Raw genomic sequence first — 26,981 nt, forward strand, 5'->3', positions numbered from 1 at the left:
TTTTTCCCCCTTTGAAAAGAGCAATTCAGTTCTTTGTCTAAATACGTTATATCAGGACGTTAGTATCCACCATTTACATAAGGATTGCTCCTCTTCAGAATATCCTTCCAATGGTTCCATCTTTGTTCTACCTCCATTAGTTGGATAAGTGAGAGGAAACAGCTATGAGAAAAGAAAAAGTCAACTTTCCCAGTGATTTTCTAGCCCTTGGTTCCCCACATTTCCTCTTCCATCTTATTTTGGGTCCTTGGGAATATTCCATCTGCAATCTTTCTATCATCAGAGAGAAAACTCATAGACCTTTGCATTTCAGAACACATGCCTAGCCTTGACACATTTGCATTCTAGTTGTGTTGATATAGCATCCAAATGCAAAAACAGAACCATTTTGTTTCATTCACTGAGTCTTTCATGTAGCACAGATTTATTGAAAACATATACTCAGATTATTCATTCAGCAAGTATTTTTTGGTTATGAAGTAATTATCAGGCGTAATTCTTATGCAAATCCTTGCTTTGTTGGAAACTGGGTATAGAAGTTGAGCTATCTCCTACCCTTAATACACTAATAGAAAATTGAGAAACAAACAAGTTGTGGGCAATAACAAAGCAAGCATATGGTTCTGAAGAACACACTGTGCAAAAGAATTAAGGAGGCAACAAATAAGAAAACAGGGATAAAGCAATTAGCCAGGGTAAGCTCTTGAAAAAAAAGTAAAAGACTTATCTTTAAAGAATATCTTTGTTATAGTCCCCATACAATTCCCACCCCCCCTTATTTTGACGGTAATCACTCCTACCACGCCCCCCCCGCCCCCCAATTGCTTGTTGATTTTGACTATAACCAAGATGAAAGTGCATACATTGTGCAAAAATGAAAAATGATGTAAAAAATATATAAAATAAAATAAAGTTCGCAGACATAACATCTTAGGAAGAGGAAAGACGAGTCATGGATACCAATTGCCTTCATGCTTGCAATAATTGTTTAAAATGTAAACTGATTTGCACAACATCAGACAAAGCATAAGAGAATCAGCAGATGGATGGTATACTGCAGGTCTATTTACAAAACAACCCATGTTACCTCAATTAAAATAATTTGTAGGGCCTCCCCTAGTGGCGCAGCAGTTGAGTGCTGGGCTGCGAAGCTGCCCGCAGCAGCCTCTGCAGCGCTGCTTCGATCCCGGGCCACCAGTGAGGGTCCCACATGGCGCGCAGACCTCTCCTGCTGTGCCCACTTCTCCCCTCAGCAGTGTATTTCGGTCCATCTGCCTGTTCTGTTCCCCACTCTGGCTCTGGTGAATTCTCCCTCCCTCCTGCGCTTCTGACTGTACCCAGTGCTTGTATAAATAAATAAATCTTTAAAAATAAAATGAAATAATTTGTAGGTGTTAATAAATAAGAATGCTAGTTCTTCCCTGAGAACTAAGAGTTCACTACACCTTCTAACAATAACTAAGAGGACACTCAGGGCAGGAGACACTAACAAAAATCTCATCACACAGCTGCAAAGGCACCAAAGCTGTGACTGGTCACAGTTCTCTTCTCATTAATGTTAACTGGTATTTGTTAACTGTTCATGCCTGAAATACTGCTTGCTCTGGTTCAGAGCCTTATCTACCAGTAAACAGCCTTGCAGTCACTGGCCTAAGAAACTGCCAAATTCCTTCTTTCCAGGGGATGGTAGGTTGCCTTGCCTTAAATTCCTAGGCTCACAAATAGCCAAAGGTCTTGGGGAGACCAAGAATAAATGCTTGCATTATGGCCTGCTGCAAGCAGTTTGATAACTCTCCATCACAGACATGACTTGTATTTTGTGACAACTGGAAGCTTACTGGGGTGTCATAAGCACAAGTGAGCTCCTATTCTGAATTGATTTATGTTCTTGCAGCCTATTGTACACGTGGTCTTGAAGTAGGTTTTTGGGCAATCACAAAGATGCCTCACATTCAAAAACAAAACAAACAAACAAACAAAAAAAAAAAAACAAAGTTCAGTCACACTTTCTTTTAATCAGAGTATGATTCAGACTAGGTATTTATCATTCTGTTCTGTAAAATGAATTCAGGTTTATCATGATTTGCTCCAATACTATCAAGTGGCAACTTGTAAATGAGGTATCACACATATGCTGAACATAGGACATTAATTTATAGTTTCACATGTTATAAATTCACTGTTTATAAACCCCCAATAAGCAGCAGCAAATCACAAGTACGAAACAGATTTATATATTCTTAGGTTGCAACAATTGAAAGCACTTTCGATGAAAATTTTCTAGAGTGTTGATTTATTACAGATTGGTTTCCTATTTGCAAAAGACATGCATTTTAATGAATTACAAGCAGCATGCAGGAAGGCATACATATTCTGATGATAAAATAACTAGGAATGCCCTGTTTTTGAGGATAGCATAAAATAGATTCCTGTCACAACAAATTAAAAATGCTGACTAGGGGGAAAACTAATTAGTACTCCCCAAAAAATAAATAACAGTAAACCTTTTTTAAAGCAAACATCTCCTATTTATAAGAAAGTGAAGGGTGGGAAAATATTTTTTTTTCTTTTTCATTTATTCCACATATTTTCAAAATGCAATGTAATTAGTAATGAAAGGTATCAATTCAGTGTAAGATTGCATGGGGTAAGATATCTTCCCATTCATTTAGCTATATACATGAACCTCAGTTCCCCAACTATAAATTGGGAATAGTTATAGTAATAGTGTTTACCTCAGATAGTATTAAACAGATGTCCTTAGCCTGGCTGCCAGTTGGCATCAACAAGTAGAAGGTATTAGTTTTGTTTTTATCAGTTGCTTACATGTACCCACTGAAAAGAATTATCAATATAGTTCTTGCCTCTAAGAAACATAAAATCTAATGGGGTAAATCTTTACAAAATTAAAGATCAGCTTATAGCAATAGAACAAGTACGTATTTCTTTTTATATAACAATAGCCAAATTGATCTAGGAGATATGGGAGAAAGAACTCCCTAAAGGGGAAAAATGAAATGATGCAGCTCAGAACAAGATAGGTCCTTGTTGAGAATGCAATTATGTGGAATCTCAGAGTTAGGCAGAAGCTGAAAAGTCAGTCAATATTGTTCAAGCATCAAATCAACTCAGAAGTATCCACAACATCCTAAATAAATCTCTTCTACACTGAAGCTTTTCAAATATATGTTAGTTTTGTTAATATTTAACATTTTGTATTGTACTTTACTGTTCATATTATTTGCCTGGCTGTCAAACAAAGGTCACCATTTCAGAGATAACCTTCCTACCCGTGCTGGCTAAAGTAGCCTACTTCTGTCAAGAACTCTCTACCATATTACCTTATTTTATTTCCTTAATACTTTTAACAGAGTTGGCCAAGTGGTGCCATATCTATGGGCTATGACAAGATTTCTCAGTTTCTGCACCATTGACATTTGGGGCAGGATCACTGCTGTAGAACTGTCCTATGCACCACAGATATTTAGTAGAGGTCTGGCCTCCATCCACTAGAGGTCAGTGGCAACACCCTGCTATTGTCACCCAACATTGAAACAACCAAAGACATCTCCAGGCATACAAATTCCTTCTCAGCCCTCTAGATAGAGAGTCCAGTAGGATTTGGGACAGCCAAAATCTCTGATCAGTCTTCTCCAGTCCTGAGGAATCTTATTGGTTAATCTCAGTGTGTGCAAAATAAATATATTTTATAGGTGCCAATATGTAAAAAGTGTTGTAAATACTGCTGATTGACATCGGAACTTACGTGTTTACATATTTAATAATTTTATATTACACTATTTAAGACCCACAGCAATAAAAGAGACAGAAACTGCTACCCTTCCCCTTTGATAAATGAAGGATTGAATTTGCCCCGTCTTACTATTTTTAGAGCTTCCTATCTTCTTAACTTCCCCATCCTCTAATATAGTCTACAAAGTTAAAAAGAAATCCAAAACCCTCCCCAAAGTCTTCTGCAGGACAAATTACTGTTACTTTAAGTGTTTTCTTCTATTTTTTTTCCAGTAATATTAGCTATATTCCGCCATATCTTTGATATTATACATTTGGATTGTTTTTCCTATTTATTGGGGGCAAAACTATACTTTTCTCCTGTTACTTCCTCTTAGTGAATTATACCAATTATTCCAGGCTAATGAGATATTTTCTTTTTTTTTTTTTTAAGATTTATTTATTTATTTATACAAGCACTGGGTACAGTCAGAAGCACAGAAGGGTGAGAGAATTCACCAGAGCCAGAGTGGGGAGCAGAGCAGGCAGAAGGACCGAAGTACACTGCTGAGGGGAGCAGCGGGCGGCAGGAGAGGTCTGCGCGCCATGTGGGACCCTCCTCCAGTGGCCGGGGAGCAGCCGGGGATCGAACCGGCACTGCAGAAGCTGCTGGCAGCTTTGCAACCCAGCGTTCAACCACTGCGCCACTGGGGAGGCCTTAATGAGATATTTTCAATCTCTGTCAGGCCACTGACTCAACTCACATAAGCTGAGTTGGAGACAAACAAAAAAGCTGTGAATGGAAATGTGGAATAAGGTATACTATGTAATAAGCCAAACATGGAATTTAAAAGGGAGAGGTCAGGGTGAGAAAGAATTGTCTAAATCCTTATAGAGCAAGATCAAGATACACTGTTTGTTCATTGGATACAAAGAGAGAAGTATTATTTTCTCCTTCCAACCTCAAGGGATTCTTGTAATGCTTTCTTCTCTCAGAAGCTACCTCTATACTCCTCTCAGACAATCCTCACTCTTTCCACAAAGCTCTACTTATCAGTCAATTCTTAGTTTAAATAGAAATATATGGGTCAGAAACTCAGACAACCTTCACCTGCCCTGTTACAATCCCACCGAAATTAACACTATCAAGTCCACATTTTCTTTGCAAATGTTTCTTTCATTGAAGTTATAGACTAGAATAAAATACCATGTTTACTTTTTTAACAGCTTCCTTAAAATACAATTCATACATTATAAAAACTCACCCATTTAATGTATGAAATGCAAAGGCTTTTAGCAAATTCAAATAGCTATGCAACCATTACTAAAATCTAATTTCAGAATATTTCATCACTAAAAAGTAACCCATCAGATAAGTAGTCACTACCCATCACGTCATCCTCCCAGACCTAAACAACCTCTAAATTGCTTCCTGCCTCCATCAGTTTGTCTTTTCTGGACATTTCCTATAAACAGAATCATACAATTCGTGGCATTTAACTTTCACTTCATGTAATGTTTTCAAGTTACCCATGTGGGAGCATGTAAAGCACTTCTTTTTATAGTCAAATGCAATGCCCTTGTATGAGTCTATCACATTTTATTTATCCATTGTCCAGGTGAAGGACATTTCATTGTTTCTACTTTTGGGATATGATTAATAACGCTGCTATGAACATTTATGTACAAGTTTTTCTGTCGACATATTTGTTTTTTATTTTATTTACATATATTTTATATCACTGTTCATTTTTGTACAATGTTTGCTTTCTTTTCTCAGATGTAGACCCCATAGAATTTCCACCAACAATTCACCCATAAACCATCACCATAGTCCCTTGTGCTCTTCCCACTCTCATTTTGATCCCTCTCCCTCCCCTCCCCTGCAGAAAGCCTCTGATTTATAGTTGCCTGCTTATTTTTGTTTTGTTGTGTTGTGTTTTTTATTGTTATTATTTTTCCCCTAATCCCTTATTTGGTTACCCTATATTCCTCCTATAAGTGAAATGGACATGTTTCAAATTCTCTTAGGTAAACCTCTAGATATAGAATTGGTGGGTCACATGGTAACCCTATGTTTAATATTGAGTTGCCAAATAGTTTTTCAAAGATGCTACTATACCATTAACTAGACAGCCAGCAATATACAAGAACTCTAATTCCTCTATATCCTTGCCAACATTTGTCACTGCCTGCCTTTTTCATCATCATAGCTTTGATTTATACTCCCTTAATGATTTAAAATTGAACTTCTTTTCATGTGCTTATTGGGCTTTCGTGTATCTCCTTCAGAGAACTGTATTCATCTCATTTTCAAATTTTAAAACTTAAGTATCTATTTTTGTGAGCTGAAAATGTTCTTTATATAATTGAGATAAAAACCTGTGGTGGTTAATTTTCTGTATCAAATTATTTGGACCTTGGTGCCCTGATAGTCAGCCAAATACTACTCTTGATTTTCCTACGAAGATGTACTTTTTGTGGATGAGATTAACATTTAAATTAATGGACTTTATGGGCCTCCCAGGTGGCACAGCGGGCTGAGCACAGCGCTCTGCAGCGCGGGTTCAATTCCTGGCCAGGAAGAAACCCACATGGCATGGCAGACCTCTCCTGTCTCGCCCGCTGCTCCCCTCAGCAGTGTACTTAGGTCCTTCTACCTGTTCTGCTCCCTGCTCTGTCTCTGGTGAATCCTCTCATTCTCCTGTGCCTCTGGCCTGTACCCCAGTACTGGTATAAAAAAATAAATCTTTTCAAAATAAATAAATAAATGGACTTTGAATAAAGCAAATTGTTCTCCATCATGAGGGTAGGCTAACTCATTCAATCAATTGACATCTTAACAGAAAAAAGACTGAGCAAGAAAGAATTCTGCCAGCAGACGATCTTCAGACTTGAACCCTTGAGCCACAGAATCAGCTCTTCTTTGGTCTCCATCCTGTCAACCCATTTTGCATATTTTGAATTTGTTATTCTCCCTAATAACATGAGCCAATTCCTTAAGCTAAATTGCCTGCCTCTCTCTATATACATCCTATTGGTTCTGTTTTTCTGGAAAAACTTAACATAGATTCCTTATCACATATTTGATATGCATGGTCTCCTATTCCGCATGGATATATATTAGATGAACATATTAATATTAAGCAGTGAGTTTTATTTTTATTTTTAAATCTCTTCATCCTGCCACTTTCTCTCGCCCTCACTCTATATCTCTCCCTACTACTTCCTTTTCCTTCAAAGGCAACCATTTGGCCCATAGGAAGGCCTGAGAGGAGCAAGAGAAATAGTTAACTCTATAAATTCAAAGTCATTTAGGTCAAAGCAATTGAGAAAGAACAAGTTCTTTGAATTCCCTCCAGCTTGACTTTGAATTGCAAGAACCAAACCTAAAGGAAGAAAAAGTTAGTCTTTACAACACATTTCCAAGAAAACTAATAATGCCCCTGTCTACTCCATCAGTTTCAGGAAAGAAAATCAGTTTTTTTCATGAAAGAAAATCAGTTTCTTTCCTGAAACTGATGTCTGTTTAGAGTGATAAAAAGAGAAAGCTTCGCTGCATTCCAATAACTTATTTCAAGTCAGGAATTTTCTCCTGTATTAAAATTGGAGAAAATGGAAAGAAATCTAAGAAGATGTTAACATGGTACACTAATACCAAAGAATAGCTGCACAACTAAAAAAATAAGTATTTAATCAACTCTGCTGGACCTTGAAGCAAAGAGGAATACCTCTATTACATTAACTTCCTTCTCCAAAGATGGTACATGAACTACATAGTCTAATATTTGCTTCCTACCATATTATTCAAAAATAATGAATTTACAATGTTTCCTTTCCTTGCTTTTTGTCCACTTGCACTTTCTCATCATGCCCCTTTCAATAATTTAAGAAGTTTGAGGAATGTTCTTTGTCTAAGACTTTGTCAGGATCATAGCAGTATATATAAATATCCCCAAAACAAAAACATAAGTAACTTCCAGATAGGATAACAAGCCAAAAGGAACTATTAATTAGGTTCAAATGTATGCAAGATCCAATCATGTAAAGTTACAGACCTGAAGGTAGAAAGATCTTAAAAAGATGGTGAAGCAAGGAGATTTTTTATTCTAAGAAAATCAAATTCAATGTTCCAAAGATAGAGTTGGACATGAAACATATTTTAATACAACAAAGTGGTTCTGATGTGCTTTATTTTCTATTTAAAACTCAGGAGGTTTATATAAAGCACACAAGCTCCATTTCTAGTCACACAACTGAAAAACATATTATACCAGGTGGGAGAAAGTGAATTTGTTGTCTTAATTTGATTCTTCAATCTGGCATTTTCAAAAAAGAGCTACATTCCTTAAGTTATCTAAATCTTTCCACCCTTATTGATGAAAGCACAACTTCTACCCAAATTAATATGTAAGCATACTTTGTGACAAGATAGTAGGTTATTCTCTGCTTCTCTACTCTATTAGAAAAATTTTTGCTAGTCATTTCCACTGAAGATGTAACCACTGTGCTAATATTTGAATATATTATAAGATGTTGGGTTTATTCAGACTATTTCTCCATCATATTTGGATAGGTAAGTGCTCTAGGGAGTTACTTTTCATTTGAAGATTAGCTTGGGGCTGTTCCATCCATTTGGGAAAAAAATGAAATTTCTAGAAAATAATCATGTGTACATAAAAAAGGAAAACATTAGTTTATAAGAAAGAAAAGATTAGATCCTATCTTATAATTTCATAGTTCTTTTCATTTCCCCATTCTGTACCCAGTAGTTACTACTGTAACTTTCCGAATAAATTCCAACACTTTACTAATTAATTCAGATATATATCTTCACTGTAATATATGTTATAATACAGGGGTTAAGGATACCAGTTCATACATTCAGAGCTTATTATTTCTTACATGTACCTAAATATTATCTTCAAATTTATGTTACCAATTATAAAATGACTTCTCTAACAAATCCAATCTCAAACTCCTAACATGATCTCTGATACTTAGGACTTAATTTGAGTCAGATTTGGAATGAGAAGAACAGTCTACGGTGACAATAAAGGTGACTAATTAGGGAGTCATAAATCATTTCAACTTGTCTTACAAATGACAACTGAGGAAGATACTGAGATCACTGGGCTTGATGTGGACAGACTTTTCACCACGAACCTCCTCATATCCATGCATATACACAACTTTTCAAAGGGACTACAGAAAACTTTTATATGCTCCTGAAAAAGGTATCGGATATATAATTTAAAAAGGAAATATTTTACTATGTGATACAAATGAAAGTGAGAAATGGGCACTAATTTGCTACCCTCAATATAAGGAGATTAGTTCCTGTTTTGTAATCCCTGCAGAGGAACGCACAAGTGGGCACATCCATGCTAGAAATTACAGAGGTGAAGAGGTCAGGACTGGGGTGGGTCATGGCAGAAATGACTCCTACAAAGATTTCTTTGTCAGCTCCACGTTAAGATGCCCCAAGTAGGGCCTCCCCAGTGGCGCAGCGGTTGAGTGCTGGGTTGCGAAGCTGCCCGCGGCCTCTGCGGCGCCGGTTCGATCCCCGGCTGCTCCCCGGCCACCGGAGGAGGGTCCCACATGGCGCGCAGACCTCTCCTGCCGCCCGCTGCTCCCCTCAGCAGTGTACTTCGGTCCTTCTGCCTGCTCTGCCTCCCGCTCTGGTGAATTCTCTCACCCTCCCACGCTTCTGACTGAACCCAGTGCATGTATAAACAAACAAACAAATAAATAAATAAAAACATGCCTCTATAAAAAAAAAAAAAGATGCCCCAAGTACCATACATTTGTGCTCTAGTTCTGTGTGCCATCATAAATCATTTCAATAACATTATATTTACTCCTTATATTATCTACTCACACGTTTTTCTCTCAATTCCTGCATCCCAAAGGGGACATCTTTGAATTGTTTTCCCTTCTGCCGTGAGTACTGGTTCATCATACATACAGGCAAGAATAGTCAAGAAACAAATAAATCTACATGCAACCATCCACCCTCATCTGGGTTATTTTGCACAGGCCTCTAACTAATCTGTCCCTCTCTAATTCATTCTTCTCACACTAGCCAGAAAGATATTTTTAAAACATAATTTAGATCATGTCACTTTTACAAATTACACTCCTCCAAATCTGTCCATGGTGTTTAGAATAAAACCAAACTCTTTATCATAACCAGCAGAGCCCTCTGCCATCTGGCCTTGCCTAATTTTTTCTGACCTCATCTTGCCCCACTACAAACCTTCTTTTTGTTCCTTAAGTTAAGCAAACTCACTCCTTTAAAGACCTTATACCTGCTCTTTCCTTTGCCTGGAATTCATGTCCTCTCCAATCATGTATTTAGATTTCAGCTTAAATATCACTTCCTCAAAGACCTCATCCCATAATAATTCAATACAGAGTGGTTTAATCACTTGATGCTATTTTTCTTCTTTACTTCTCACCCTCACCCTCTGCTGGAGCACATGCTATGGAAGAACAGGGTTCTGAATCCCCAGAGCTTGAAATAATTCCTGGCACAGGAGATGCTCCATAAATATTTGTCCAACAAATCAGGCTGCAAATTTCTCTGGTGAATGCTGTAATAATATTGCTTTCTCTTCAAGATTATCTGGGATTCTTTTATCTTCTTGCAGATTATTTGCAGGAAAAAAGATGACTCAATTATTATGCAAGCACATTTCCCTTTAATGTTATGTGACATTGGTATTGCTTTTGTTCTTCCAAATTTGTTTCTCTCTATCTGATACATAATTTAATCTAATTTCTCATTGTGCTTGTTTATTCTACTTGAGTTGAACACTTTCATGCATTGGGTGCTTTATTTTGTCTGTTTACTTCATTTTTTATGTCCTCCTAAACAAATGTGTAGGCACTTAATCATCTGTTTCCATTTTCACATAGCATTGGTATAGACTGTACTGTAGCTAGAACAATCCAAACATAAATTAAGGCATCTTCTGATGAGAAAATCTGACATAAAATACTAAAATATTTCTTTGGCCAGAATTATTTATAGAACTATGGCTATTGTTTTTGCAAAACATAGCAAATGCTTCCACAGCTGTGGAAAAGAAAGAAAATGATTAAAGGATTGCAATGTTTTTTCTCTCACTGAAGGGACTTGTTTGTTGTTCGTAAATTTGTGCTTTAGCTGTTTCATTTTTAAAAGGAAAAGGTCATAAGAGAGTTTCTCAATGTATTCACAAGGAAAGCAAAAAGCCCAAGATGAATTGGGAAAAGCAGTTCTGCGTTTACAGAGCAGCTGCATGTGTAGTGGTCAGCAAATTCAGAGAAAAATACAGCAGTATTTTTTTCTCATGATTTTTTTATAGTTGAACAGAGGAATCTAATGTGCTTTCTGCTTCATTCTGTGTTCACATATAACAGGAGGGAGACCAATCTATCAGAGTGAGGAAATCTCACTCTGATAGGTCTCGATCTAAGGATGTGTATAGAGGAACCTTTGAAGTGATACAGAGCATAGAATTATTTGTAGAGTTAGCACCTACAGACAAATACATTTTTTAGTAACTTTCCAATTCATCCTTATTGCAGCATGACTGCAAAACTTACTCCACCTCATGAGGTTAAAATCCATTGATCTCACTGGCCCTTGCTATTCCTGGGCTCTGCTCCTCGCTGAATTTGAATTCCAGGGTCAATCATTAGAAGCATTCTTTCACAGGCTCCCTCCCTCAACCACTCATCTTCCCTTGACAAAATGCCAGTTCTAGCTAAATCCAAATCTCTGCCTACTTGTAGCCAGAATCTAAGCAAATAAATGGGGTTGCAAAAAACAGCCAACCGAACAGGCTAGTAACCAAGACAGACTCACCATTTCCCTCAGCTTGACTAAACTTTGAACAGATTTCGTCCTGACTCTAGTTTCCTGATCTCCCTTTTTAACAGAGCATTTTCTTTAGAAAACCTATGATTATAAATTCTCTGTCTGCATCTTAACAAGTTTTCTTCCAGCTCACTGTCAGCTTCACAGCTCAGGAATATCTTCCTCAAGGACCTAAGAGCCATTCCTCAAAAATGTAATCAAAGGAGACAGAGCCTCTATCTAATCTCTGTGGAAGGGTAAGACTTGAACTTCTAAAATTGACAATTAGCAAACAAAGATGACTTAATCACATTAACCAATCTCCTCTCTATAGGAGTACCCCTACTGAATTATTCCTAGAATAATTTTCTCCTAGCTCACCGCAGCACTTAAAATCCTCCTGCCTTTTATTATAACATGGCTAAGTGTGACCTCCAAAGGTGCTCAGAACAAGTCTCCCCAAGATGTGTCACTCTGACATATGAATTATTTCAAACAGAAGTCAGTTGAGGACCTGCAGACTCAGGAAAAATGTTTACACTCCCTTAACCATCTATTATAGAAGAGTGAAAATTGAAAATATTACCTAGGTTGAGGGTTATATCCAGAAATAACTTTTCTATAAGAGAAGCCTACCCATATGGCAAGGCAAACATGTAATTACAGAGCATCTGCTCTTCATTCATGTGAGACCCCATCCTTGCTGCTTGAAATCCCAGGCCCCTACCCCATTCTTCAGCTCAGGATATAACCCTCATCACCCCTACTGAAACGGGAATCCTCATTCCTTATGTAGAGACCCTGTTTGTACATAATTAAAATGACTTTTTTCTCTACTAATATGTCTGATGTTTTGATTTCTCAATTAGCCTGAGAAGAAATTAGAGGAGAACAGAAAAATTTCCTGGACACTCCTGTCTCTTTTGCCTATTTCAAGCCTTAATTTAACTCTACCTTGCCTGTTTGACTTAGATTTGAGATTGCTAATGTCAAGTAGGGCCTGAATGATGGCTGGCAATCAAGCTGTGTGTTTTCCTAATCCATTCACTCACCCATTTTTCTCATACTCTCTCCTCCATCCTCAGACCTCTACCCTTACCTCATTGTCTACTGACTTGCATTATAGGTCATGGAGAAAATACAGGACAGCAGAATAGGTTCTCCACAGTTTCAAGCACCTCATCAACTCACCTAATTACTCATGTACGTAGTAACTCTGCCTCACTGTTTCTTTAGATATCAGAGCCCCTTTCCCATTGTGATGATATTCAAGATGCTGCTTGTACAAACCTCCTCTTTCCCTCCTGCTTCTCTGTCTCCTGTGCTACAACAATTCTCTCCAACCCCTTCCTCCTCTTCCCACCTACCAACCCAATTCTCTCCTGGCCTTTTTCAACAAAACTCAAAAGCAAGCTTACTTGAAACACTTTCTTCTCTTCGATTTCAAGGCACAAAATTCTTTTAGTTATGCTTCTACTTTTATAAGCAGTAATATTTCCTCATCTCTTAAAGTGAAACTTTGAGATTCAGCCACTAAGACTTTTTTCTCTTTCCATTTTCTTTCCTTGATTCCCTTTGCGATCACGGACCCATTCTGCTATCTACCATCCACATGTATCTAATGCGTGATATTTTGTTTGTGATGAAACTTAGCAAAATGACATTTCATTAACTATGTTAAATATTTGTGGTTTTGCATTTTTTCTCTCAGTACTATGTTTTTTAAATCCATTTGTGCTATTATTCCAATTGATGGCTGCTACCTGCTGCACAGTTCTGCCTAGTAGTCATCCACTTATGCTCCCCAGAGCAAACCCAGATGGTCAACAGCTCCCAGTTATACAATATTACAATACACCATCCACCTGCCAAAGACCCCTAAACTTCTGATTTTCCCTGAGTATCTAAACTTTCCACCCCCAATGTCATCTCTCTATAGTCTTTTTTTTTTAAGATTTATTTTCATTTATACAAGAACTGGGGTACAGTCCAGATGTGCAGGAGGGTGAGAGGATTCACCAGAGACACAGCAGGGAACAGAACAGGCAGACAGATGAAATACACTGCTGAGGAGAGCAGCGGGCGAGACAGGAGAGGTCTGCTCACCATGTGGGTTGCTCCAAGGCGGCGGGGATCAAACCGGCACTGCAGAGGCTGCAGACAGCTTCACAGTGCTGTGCTCAACCGCCTGTGCCACCAGGGAGGTCCTCATATCTCTATAGTTTTCTCTATTTCAGTGACTAACTCCATCCCCCCAGTTATACCTGCCAGAAATGTTAAACTCGTCCTTGACTTCTTTCTCATGCCACACATCTACTATAACAGAAAAGCTTTTGATCTCTAAGCTTCAAAATGCATTCAGAATCTATTTTTCAATTTCTTTTTAACAGAGTGAACAAACCACCACCATTTCTCTCTTGGATTATTGCAACACCTGACTTACTCATTTCTCAACATAGCAGCTACAGCTTTCTTATTAAAAAGTTAAGTCGCATAATTTCAGTGCTATGCTTAGAGTGAGCCATGGCCTTCATCTCACCAAGTAAAAGCCAAATTAATTATAATGATCTAAATGATCCTAAAAAATTTGCCTGTTCCTACTGTTGTCTTCTAACCCCTGACTTCAACCCTGTGACACTGATTCCCTGGCTATACCTGGCACTCCTCAGGCATAATCTTCCTGGAACCTTTTTATGAGCTCTTTCCTCAACTCCCACACTTTATCACCTCTTTATTCAATCAACAATTCTGGTTACAAGCACTAATCCCTGAATTCCACATGCCCTCATTACCCTGCTTCAATTCTTCCCTTTAGCCTTTATCGCTATTGAATACATCATAGTCTCTTTCATAGTATTTAATCTTGATTTAACTCTTCCTTGTCTGTTTGACTTAGACTTGAGATTGCTAATGTCAAATCTCCTGTGTGGCCCCCACTGAAAAAATGTAAACTTCAAGAAAACATAGATTTATTTTTTGCTGTGTTTTTTCATTGCTAGATTCCCAGTGCCCAAGAGAGCCTGCAACTCAGTGGGAATTCAATAAATATTTGTAGAACAGATAAAACAATCAATATGAAGTATTATTTTAAGCACCCTGAAGAATAAAAGGGGAAATTAACACACCAGAAAGATTCAGGTAGGAAACACATTCCTAAACCATCCTTTGCCTGAAGACTAACCATTTACATCTCATTTCACTTCTGTTTACCTTATTAACTTTCCTTTGAAAAGTCCTTTAAAAGCTACTATTAAATAGTCTAACGAATATTGTTTTTCTTCTGCAAATTCATGGCTTCAAAGGAAAGGAAGCCAAGAGTAGACTTTCATATTAGGCATAAAATTATGTGCATAACATATACTATTATGCTAATAAAATGTATACCCAACTACTATTTTCTGTTGTAAATTTACTGTTCTGAAATTTCAGAGTGGTAGTTACTACAATTGTGCTTTACATTGACTGAAATAAAGGAGAAATATGTCATGTCCCATTCTTGGAAGTCAAAGTAACATTGTATATGCTGCAATGAAAAGTTTTCCTCTCTGTAGTTAAGTTGATTTGCACATTTCTAATTGTGTATAAATGTCGGATATGCTGAGCTGCTTTTTATTTGAAGCCAAATATACAGCTCATCCAAAAGCTTAAAAATATTTAAAAGGTCTCTGCAGTCTGTGATTCGTCATCACACAGCTGTGATGGGCTAGGTCTCATTTCAAAAAGTTCAAGGGCTAAACACAATTACCTCTTCAAGGACATCAGCAAGCTTACTAAGGATCTCTTCAGGAAGGCTCTGGAATGTCGGAACACTGAAAAACAAAACAGAATGATGCTGAAGGCAAGAACAGCAATTTACTTTCATTCAGCAGTGTATCTGAATAAAAATGCATAAGCGTTTCATGGCAAAGAATCTGTGGATAAAGATCCAAGCAATAACTTAAGCATGATTTGATGACTTATAGGGAAGTCATGTTGTACTAGAAAGAACTTGGAGTTTTGACAGCACTGAGTTCACATCCCCCCTATGTTTAATTCTGTAATTTTGGATGCATCCACTCTACCGGGATAAAACCTTGTCAGTGTGCTGTTGCGAGATTCCTTCCAGTTCCAGCTCCCACCTACACATACACACACACACACACCCCATACATATGCACACACCCCTTTTGACAAGCCAACCCTTACTTGACCTTTGGTCACACCTTGATAGACCAATATAATCAGGTCTGCAAGCATTCATTCAACAATGTTGGAAAGCTTCTGGCACTTTCCAAGTCTTTCCCAACTAGTGAAGGTTCTCCTATTAAGACCATGTTTTGTCCTTTACTATAATAGTAATTAGATAATGAATCAAATATTTATTCCTAAGTCTCTTTCCTAGTAGAATTAAAATTCTACAAAATAGGAACTCTATCTGCCTTGTTCCTTATTCTCAGTGATTTCTGAAATAACAACTCAGGAGAATGTGTTGGATGAGCTATGAAAGCTTAGATGTGTGAATGTGTCCTAGAACTGTATAAGGATCAGAGCAGACAAGATAGAGAAAATAGCTAGACTCTGCACACACTAAAGTATGGCAGTTCTCTTCTTCTTATCCTGTTTTCTTATTTTGCCCCACTGGCAAGCAACTGAAAATACTGATGATCTTGAATTTACAAACCAATAAAATGTTTTATCTATGAAACAGTAAAAGGGAAAAAAAAAACAACAACACAGATCAACATATAATTCTTGAAATGCCATTGAAAAAATCTAACCAGAAAGTGGAACCAAATTCTCATTTAATTACAGCTCAACGCTTGAATAGAGAAGACTATAAATGAGTGCATATACATTTAGGTAGCTGATATTTGACTTTAATAATTTGGGCTTGATTACAATGATGAAAGATGTCATAGGATACTCCTTCATATAAGCACAGATAGTTATAATTTGTCACTCTGATGACTTAGTGTAAAGCGTCCTGATAACATTCCCAGGGTTTTTCTTGCAGAGGTATAACAATTTACCAGGACCATCTGTTCCACCAGATTTACTGCTGTGGTCTTGGCCATGTGGATTTTAATTTCCACAAGGCAGTCTATTTCAGCAGCTGGATGGAACATATCACAGAGACAGAGAAAGACACAGCAAGCTGTTTCCAGGAGTTATGTAGGTTGAAATATCTAGCCTCTTTGTGTTCTTTTATGAACTATATTTCAGTTTCTTCTGAAACATACAAATAATTAAAATGCTTTATCCCAGTGGATATTTATGGAACACACAAATTGAGTACAACTGAGTTTTTCTCATTTTAATATAATTGACTCCTTTAGACAGATCTATTATTTCTATGCTATACATTTAATTTCAATCTATACTTTGTCAATCCATACTACAAAATTCTCACTTTTTTGAAAGTTCTTACTCATGAGAAAATTAATATTTGCTCAACATATAACAGACTAAATGAAAACAAAAAACATTAATTTTAGGAGGACATTTATTTTTTTTTTATTTTTCACTTTTCCAGATTTGTGAGGTCTCATTGAAAAAATTGTAAAAATACTTTGAGCATACATCAAAATGCCTTGGTATCTGTATAAAATATGAAAGGATTCTTCCAATGTAGTTAATTAACACATCCACTACCTTATTCATTTCTTTTGTGTATGTGTGAGTACATGACAGTTCTACTCTTTCAGCACATTACAACTATACAATACAATTTTATCAATTATAGTCACTGTGTTTTACTCTAGTCCTCAGAGTTTATTTAACTTAGAGTTGAAAGCTTGAAACCTTTCACCAGCCTCTCCCCATTCTCTAGCATACCCCCTGGCGCTTGCCAAGAACTTTTCCACAATTGTTTCTATGAGTTTGACCTTTTATTTATACTCCACATTTAAGTGGTACCATGCAATTTTATCTTTCTTCATCTGGTTCAGTTAATATAACAATGCCTTTGAGGTCCATACAAATTGTCTCAAAAGAAGGGTTTCTTCATTCCCATGACTGGGTAACATTCTATTTTATATGTACATATATGTGTAAATGCACATGTATGTGTGTGTTTATGTGCATTTACAAATTAAATGTTTATATAAACACATACAACATACATCATGATTTTTTAGAATTTTAAATGCATCAAAACATTCAGCAGCATTTATTACTGATAAAAATTAAAGATAATTTTTAGAAGAAACACTAAAAACTAGCAATAGCAAATGAATCACTCCTAGATTTAACATAATGGAAATCAGTTAACAGAAAAATAAGTGACTTCATTAAATTACTCTAAAAACACTTTTGTAGCCATCTTTAATATTCCAATATTTCCATTTCTCCAAATAATAGATAAGCTCTCTCATGTAATTAACTTTGTTTCTAAGAATTACAGGTCCACTAATAGCTTGTAATACCAAGAAAAAAACAATTGAGGATGTTCATAATTTGAAATTGCAACCATGAAATATGCTTGCTGAATACTCGTAAATGCATCAAGACATTAACTTAGATTCCACTAATCTGGACATAATAAATCACTAATAATCCAAGATAAAGATGTCTGTAATTTGGAAAAGTTAAGAAAAAATAATTATAAGGTCAAACTTTGAAAAATATTTAACTGCTAGGAAAGAATATGTTCATATAAATAAATTACAATTTGTTATAACAATTTACTTGCTAATTAAAAATAATTATTGCCGATCCATTTAAACATTTCAGTCCCCTAAGAACTTAAAAAAAGACCTAAAGTTACAAGTGAACTAGCATAAAATAGTGATGATTTCATGTACAAAGCTTTTCTACCGAACTTTCTAATTAAATGAAGTGAGGACTTGGAATGTGTGGAATGACAATAACAGACAATGAGATCTGATGCTTTCTTTTTGGTGGGTACTGGGCTAAATATTTTATAGATAATATAAACTTTATTTTTACAACCTTATCAAATAACCACTGTTTTTTTGTCACTCATTTTGCTTATAAGAGAACCAGGAATCTGAGAGTTTGCCTAAGGTCATACCACATGGGTGAAGAAAAGATGAAAAGTCTGCAGCTAATCCTTTCCTCACTAAGTCACAGACTCCACAGTAAAAGGACAAAAGACACCTTGGTAAAACTCAAAGTAGTACTACATTTCTTTGGATGATTTAGAATTAATCAATTATGTTAATAACATTTGATATAGTGATTTTACTAACCAATTTACTATGAAAAATGTTTAGATGAATGGCCAAAAGAATAATTTAACCATCCCCTCTATCTCTACCAGCTAGATTTGCACTGCTGACTTTGTGTCATTTTTTCTTTCTTTGAATACTTAAATTTTCTGTGGATAAATATAAATTATTTTACTGAATCAACAACTGATGGTGATTTAGGTGGAATGTAAATGAAATGAAGCAAAAGTTACAAAAAATAGAATGATGCTTTATTTTCACTCCCAGATTCTATTTACATTTCTTGTATATATTCTCAGAATATGTCTGTATCTTTATAGTTTTAGATACATATGCATATATACATGTACATTCAAGAAATTCTCAAAGATCTTCATAATACTTCAATAAACTTAATGTTGGATTCTTTTCACATGTGTGCAAGTCACATTGTGCTTTTCTGATCCTAAATATAAAAGAGCTGGATAGTTCCTTCTCATGATCTTTGAATGCCACAGGGATCTCCCTGTAGATCACCTTTTGCAAAAAGTCCAATGTTTCTGTTCTCAGTCTGCTTATTTCTAAATACTCTAAGCCCCATACTTATATTTTATTTAACATCCCTTTGTGCATTTCCAAAGCTACATGGACATGTCCTACTAGTCAGTAAATGGTTCACCCCCTTCATTCTGCACTTATTAGAACAAAAGAGTCACAGATTCTCTTCTATCTTCTTCCTCACCTCTCACTGTCTAGGAAGGGAAATGTAGATAATATGGAGTTTTAAACAATAAGAAAAATGACGGCCTCTGCAGAAAGCAGAATGGGTTAGTTTTAAGAATTCGGATGAAATATTAAAATTTGTTTTAATAAGTTTCAAAACAAGGTACATATTGTTAAACTTGCATGTGGAAAAATAACAATCACCTGTAAAATACTTCTAAAGCATACTGAAGCACAATTGCTGTCTCAAGGAAAATTACTAGTGTAATTGTTGGTGTTAAAAGCTGAATTTGTCATTTTTTTCCACGGAATTTCATTTTTTACTTGGGAATGACCAACACACCATAGTCACTCAGGCAAGTAATTTGTCAATTTTTTGTAAAAGAACAAAATAAACTTGATACTTCAAGGAAAACAGCAGGCAATATTTGTTGATAATAAAAAATGTAAACATTCAATTAAAAATTAAAATGTCAGAAGACTTATCTACTACTATGGGTTTAACAGCTTTCCAATACTTAAAGATTTTCTGAGGAGATAACTGGTGACATGTTGATATTAACAAATGTGATTTTTTTATATTGGAAATCCTGCAAAACTCAGTGAACCAGTATTTTCCAGTTGGCCAATGAATTACATTACAAAACCAAGCATGGGAAAATATCATACAAAGTATGAGATGGACCAACAGTTTTTACTGAATAAAATACGAAAAATTCATTCATATGGTTTCAGATTTAATATTGCATCTCAGCTTTCAAAACTGCCATGTTTGGGATTATGGTAGTATAGCACTAAGAATGTCCACAGTCATGCAAAAAGGCCTTTAGTTTACTTCCCTCTTTCCCTACTGTAGATTTCTCTGTACATCATCTTTGGCATGTGATTCTGACTTCATGTTCCTCAACCAAAAAAAACAGAAATTTAGCAAATTTAATACCCAAACATACATGAGAATCTGCTATCTGCTACTAAGCCAGAAACTGACAGATTTGCAAAAACATAAACTCAAGCTTCTCTTTACACTAGATATCTGTTTGGAAAATATAATTTTCATTAAAAAGTAAGCTCTTGAGTCAATATGCAATATGTTTGCTTTTGTGTTTTTCAAGTGATTTCACAAACATTTTCAATTATCCTTATTTTTAACTACTAATAGTCAATAATTTTATATAAGCTGCATATGTTAGAGATCCACTGACTTATGACGATTTAAAGTGATATATTATATACAAATACATGATAGTCTCACTCATAGTAGGAATTTAGAAAACCTAAATAAGGGACCAGGAAAAAAAACTAACTATAATAAAGTAAAAATCAAAATCAACAAGCAACTATAAACCAGAGACACACTATGTGGGGGGGGGGGCGGGAGAGAAGGGAGTAGGACAAAAACAAGGATGGTGGGAATTCTATGGGGACTATAACCAAGATGAAAATGCACACATTGTGCAAAAATGAAAAATGATGTAAAAAATATATAAAATAAAATTTTAATTTTAAAGTGATATTATAAAGCAAAAGTGAACTTTTTGACTACAAAAACAAAAAAAGCAGTTACCAGAAGTGAAGAAGGTACACAGGTAAATAAATCAAGTAAAAGGATTATCCACAGTAATGCATAGAAACTAGAATTCTAGGGCCTCCCCAGTGGCGCAGCGGCTGAGCGCTGGGTTGCAAAGCTGCCCGCGGCCTCTGCGGCGCCGGTTCAATCCCCGGCTGCTCCCCAGCCACCGGAGGAGGGTCCCACATGGCGCGCAGACCTCTCCTGCCGCCCGCTGCTCCCCTCAGCAGTGTACTTCGGTCCTTCTGCCTGCTCTGCTCCCTGCTCTGGCTCTGGTGAATTCTCTCACCCTCCCGCGCTTCTGACTGTACCCAGTGCATGTATAAACAAAACAAACAAACAAATAAATAAATAAAAAAAACATGCCTCTATAAAAAAAATTAAATAAATAAATAAATAAATAAAAAAGAAACTAGAATTCTAGTGGTGGACATAAGGTTATAAATACAAGTGTGGTTTAAAGGTTATATACCTGAAACCTACATAATATTATAAATCACTATTATTTCAATTAACAAAAGGAAAACATTTCAATATTATTATGATTTGTGTTTCATTTAGTGAGGTTATTTTTCATATTTATTGATCAGTAAAATGTACTTCTCTGCATAAAATGATAAGCTGATGAAAAGCTACAAAACATGGACTAGTTAAAAGATACTATTACAAAAAAATAAAAATATGTATACCATAAGATAACTGATTTTATTAAAAACCCTGACAATTATGCATAGAGAAGCAATGTATGAAAACATCAAAAGGTTAATGAAGATTGTGTTAATGTTGGCTGAGTCAGTCTTCTGTTATTCAAATTTTTCTATTTTGTAACCGTATTCTCATAATAATAAAAAATATAAAGTGCACAATTATATTTACAACTAAATAATATAAATCATATTATTTATTAATATTATTTAATATATTAATATAAACTATATTTAATAATATATTTTAATAAATATTAAATCATAATATTTAATAAAATATTATGATTTCCTTATTTATTCCTTAAAATTTAGTGAGTATTTACTCATTGGCATATGTTGCTGTAGGAGTTTAGGATTCATGGACAAACAAAAGCAAAGATCCTGCCTATAGATCAGGGAAATGTAAAATATATAAACTTTTCATATATTATATATACATATATATAGTATATCATGTAGCACGTTATACTAAAATATACTTTATCATGTATATATTATATGGCAAAACAGGAAATAGAATATCACATTATAAAAAGAAGAACAGGATAACAGAAATTATAATGACAGGAGGGACAAGTTTTATAGTTCCAGAATGTCCTTACTGAGATGGTAAGATATCATCAAAATCAGAGAGGAGAAAAAGACTGGAAAGTTAAAAGAGTACCAGATGGAAGGAACAGGGGAGAAAAAGGGTTTCTGGATTACAGAAGCAGCAATGTGGTAAAGGTATCTAGAGTTTAGTTAGTTCAAAGAGAGTTTAGAAAAGTGGTAGACTTTCAGAGGTATGGGGTAGGGGACATCACAAAGGGGCTGGTAGACCTTTGTAAGACTTGACTTAATGGAAGTGAAATGTGAAGACATTTTTTACCTGAGGTGTGGCAAGATATGATTTATATATTAAAGAGATCCCTCTGCCAACTCTATGAAAAATAAATTGTAAATGGGCAACAGTAATAGCTGATAAACCAGATTAGAATTTAAATCTACTGCATGAGAGACAGTGGGCAGTTGGAAAGAGTAGAAGCAATGGAGATGGTAAGAAGCAATTGAGCTCTGCTATATTTGAAAGTATTCAACGGAAGATCATGACTTCTTGGTAGACTCCATGGACAGGGGATGAGAAAGAGAGCGAGAGACAAGTATCACTCTTTACAGTTGGAAGAAACCTATAAAAACAGTTTAAATTTTTTTCATACTGAACAAGTATTGTTATTTTTTTAATCAATGCAAAAGGCTTAGTTTTATCAGGAGGTTTTAGTTTTTAAAGACAATCAGAGTAATTAGAAATACTTATAAATATGTAGCCCCATATTTATAAGCCAAGATATATCACTTGGCAAAAATGAAATTGGGCAACAGTTCAACATGTTCACTGCCCAGAGCAGGGTATGCAGAGTTACATTAATTATTTTTGGGTAGCACTTGGAAAACAATAGCCTTTTTATTCTGTCATAAGAAAAACAACTTTTATTTTTTATCAAGTTTACTGCCAAGAACATTGACAATTGCTATTTATTTCTGAATCATTGGCTTCCTAGCTCATACCAATTGAATGTAATCTGAAATCTCTGACTTACCAAAGAAATTGATTTCTACTGATAAAGCATTAAAATATGGATCCTTCTTAACATCTAATTCTATCAACACTTGATTCTCATCACACAGTGACTCCAACTCTTCAATAGCTGCCTGTTATCTCACTGGATTCTGAGAATTAGAAACAAAATTGCCTATAAAAATATTTTAGACAAAAAACCAAACAATTATAGAGACATGAAGTATAATTTTATCATCTATGTGATAAAATTTAAATGCCTTATCCTAGGAGACTGTGCAGTCATTAAGTATATGGGCTTCATAACGAAAAGATAATCAGGTTGAAATAGGCTGTGATACTAATTATTTACTATTTCTTTGGCAAGAATTTAACCTCTCTAGGTCTCAGTCGCCTCACCTTAAAAAGAGGGGACAGGTAATCCCACTTGTTGGATAGGTTTATGGTGATATAAGTAAAATAATGGACATAAAGTATTAAGATTGGCACATGGTAAGTGCTAAATTAACACTAGAAATACATTAGTACAATTTTTGGTACTAATGTTACAGTTTAAGAACTTTAATAATCAAAATAAAATTTCTAAGATGTCACATATGACACATCTTGTGTCAATGAAGACACAAGAATGTTCAAAATATCTCTTCATCACTTTAAATCAAGCAATATTTGATTTGGAGTATCAACCCTTCTTTTACAAGTAGATATTTAAAATCACTCATCTCCCTCCTCTCGAAGTCACAAAAGACCCTCAAAGTTCAATGTCTCTCTACTATCATGCCCACAGAGCAGGAAGGGAACATTTGGTCAAGCTGAGAATGCTGGTGCTGCCAGCCAGGCAAGTGCATGCAGAGAACCCATTTTTAGAGAAATATTTCCAAGGTTGTCTTCTTTCTCATTTTGATTCCAGAGACTCTTTGCAATCACCTTTACAATAAATTTTTAAATAAACAGAAATTTATTTAAAAGCTTCTATAAACTTCTAGTATTAACCAAAAAAAAAAAAAAAAGTCTCTGAAATCAAGAAATGCAAAGAGCCTGCCAACCTATTTGGAAAAGGAGATATGGGATAAAATAATGAAATTCTTTCAATAATTTATATTGAATTAACAGTCCTCCAGATCCCTCCCTAACATTTGCAGAGGCCTGATTCCTGTGCAATCAAGCACCGTAACCACAAACATATCCTCTCTATAAACAGACACCTTTTGGTCAACAATGAGACACAGAATTGGGTAATATGGGTAGGTAGAAAAAAAGTGGATTTGGGAAGAAGTCAGTGCAGACTCTGGAAATAAAATCAGGACTATTTGACTGGAAATTCCCTGATCTTGACATATAGGCTAAAGAAGGTCAGGACATATCTGTTTATTCCTCATCAAAAGGAAGGACACTGCTAGGATAATTTACAGGAGAGCCTTCTAAAGTAAAGGGTTTTGAGATTGAAGCCATTAGCTATTCCATTCCTACTGAATGTTATAGTCAAACATTGCTTTGCCCTACACAGGTCATAAAATCCATGCCTTTTCAGATGTAAGCTCCTACTTCTCTTTATTCATTCCATAAGTCTTCATTCAAATGATTAATAATGGTATAAAATTTAACAATATTCTAATTAAAAAAAAAAACATGTAACCACTGTTCCTACAACTGCCATTTAGACAAAAGGTATATTCTCATTAATTAGGTAACTTTCCTACCATTGTAACTATGGGTGGTATGTTTAAGAGGTAAGCAAATAACTTCATCTCAGTGACTCATTATCAAGTGTGATGTCAAAGAACTTACTTCCTGTGTTTTCTAAGAGTTTTACACTTTCCGGTCATATGTTCATATATTTTTATCTAATTTTTGTACACAGTGTAAGAGAGGGAACAAGTTTCATTTTTCTGTGTGCGGCTCTGTAGTTTTCCCAACATCATTTATTGACGATATCATCTTCCCCATTTTGGAGGAGTTCCTTTGTGGTAAATTAATTGGCCGTATATGCATTGGTTTATTTCTGGACTCTCTATTCTCCTCCAAAGATCCTTGTATCCATTTTTTATGTGAATACCATGCTGCTTTGATTATTACAGCTTTGTAACATATGTCAAAACTAGGCAATGCAGGGCCTCCCCTGGTGGCACAGCGGTTGAGCGCTGGGTTGCGAGGCTGCCTGCAGCCTCTGCAGCACCAGTTTGATCCCCGGCCACCAGCGAGGGTCCCACCAAAAAAAAAAAAAAAAAAAAACTAGGCAATGCAATGCCTCCAGCTTTATGCTTTGTCAAGATTGTTTAACTATTTTGTGATCCCAAACACATTTTAGGGTTGACTTTTTCAATTCCTTTTTAAAATGTCATTGAATTTTTCTGCCAATAGAGTTTTACTTCTTTCTGATTTGGATATCTTTTATTTCTTGTCTGAATGCTCTGAACAATACTTCTTGTTGAATAAAAGAGGTAAAATTGGGACTCTTGTCTTGTTCCTGATCTTATTAAAAAAAAAAAAAACCTTGCAGCTTTTCACTAATAAGTAGGATATTAGAAGTGGGATTGTCATATGGCCTTTATAATGGTGACGTATGCTCCCAGTATACCCAATTGGATAAGAATTTTTGTAATATATGGAAGATGAATTTTGTTAAATGCTACTTTTGCCTCTCAAGATGATCATATGATTTTTATTCTTCATTTTGTTACTATGTTGTATCACACTGATTGATTTCATATGGTGAACCATCCTTGCATCCTTACATGATATGTAATACTTGTAATGTATTACTGAATTCAGTTAATATTTTGTTGAGAATTTTTGTGCCTGGGTTCATCAGGGAGATAGAAGAGTAATTCTCTTTTCCTGTAGTACCGTCATCTTGTTTTGGTATGAGAGTAATGCTGGCCTCATAAGTTTAGAAGCAGTAACACTTGCAATATCCCACTTTGCTGCTGCACAAAGGTACCTGCATGGGGCATGAATGGAGGCTGAAACTTCACTCATCCACTCTTTACATGTCACCTACTTTATCCTGGCCAGGGTACCCTTTTTTATGGCAACCCTGGTCTGTGCAAAGGAGCTTTTGCTTCCAATTTTTCAGAAACAACAGGAATATTTTGAGGCTATTTACTCAAGATTAAGTCAGAAAATGAAGTTATTTATTGACTGATAAGGCCTTTTTAAAAAAAAAAATTAAGGGCTACTTTCAAAAACAGGACAAAAGATACTGGGGCATCTTGTCAAAATGACCATGAGGAGGTGAGGTACTAATGACCCACTTTATTAAATTACCTCTGAAATGCTATCTAGCATCTGTTTAACTCTGTGGCTTATCCAGAAGGTTGCAATATTCCTGTACACTATATTTCTTAAAATAGCCTATGCCAGAGCACCTGTTAAAATTTAAAAAAGGAGGCCTCACTAGTGGCACAGGGGTGAAGTCTCAGTGCTATAGAGCTATCTCCAGCCCCTGCAGCATGAGTTTGATCCCTACCCAGGGAGCTAACCCACATGGCACAGCAGACCTCTCCTGTCTTGCCCACTGCTTCCCTCTACAGTGTATTTCAATAGATCCATCCATTAGGCTCCCTACTCTGTCTCTGGTGAATCCTCACCCCCTGCACCTCTGGCCTACACCCCAGTTCTTGTATACATAAATAAAAATAAATATTTAAAAAAGGAACAGATCACATTTTAAGTATTTTATACTATATTAACACTTATCACC

At 35.8% G+C, this 26,981-nt stretch overlaps 1 protein-coding gene across 2 annotated transcripts in view; it reads right to left on the minus strand.

The window, feature by feature from the left end:
• Positions 1–26,981, minus strand: part of PRKG1 (protein kinase cGMP-dependent 1) — a gene marked incomplete at both ends in the record, with an annotated part of 1,336,641 nt that overhangs the window by 375,590 nt on the left and 934,070 nt on the right. For both annotated transcript variants that reach the window (XM_084246048.1, XM_084246047.1), the window contains one exon: positions 15,324–15,387. In XM_084246048.1, the coding sequence (XP_084102174.1) occupies positions 15,324–15,387 (64 nt within the window). The remainder of the gene's footprint in view (positions 1–15,323; positions 15,388–26,981) is intronic.

The sequence above is a fragment of the Talpa europaea genome (assembly GCF_964194135.1).
Source record: "Talpa europaea genome assembly, chromosome: 10".
In the NCBI taxonomy this organism is placed as follows: domain Eukaryota; kingdom Metazoa; phylum Chordata; class Mammalia; order Eulipotyphla; family Talpidae; genus Talpa; species Talpa europaea.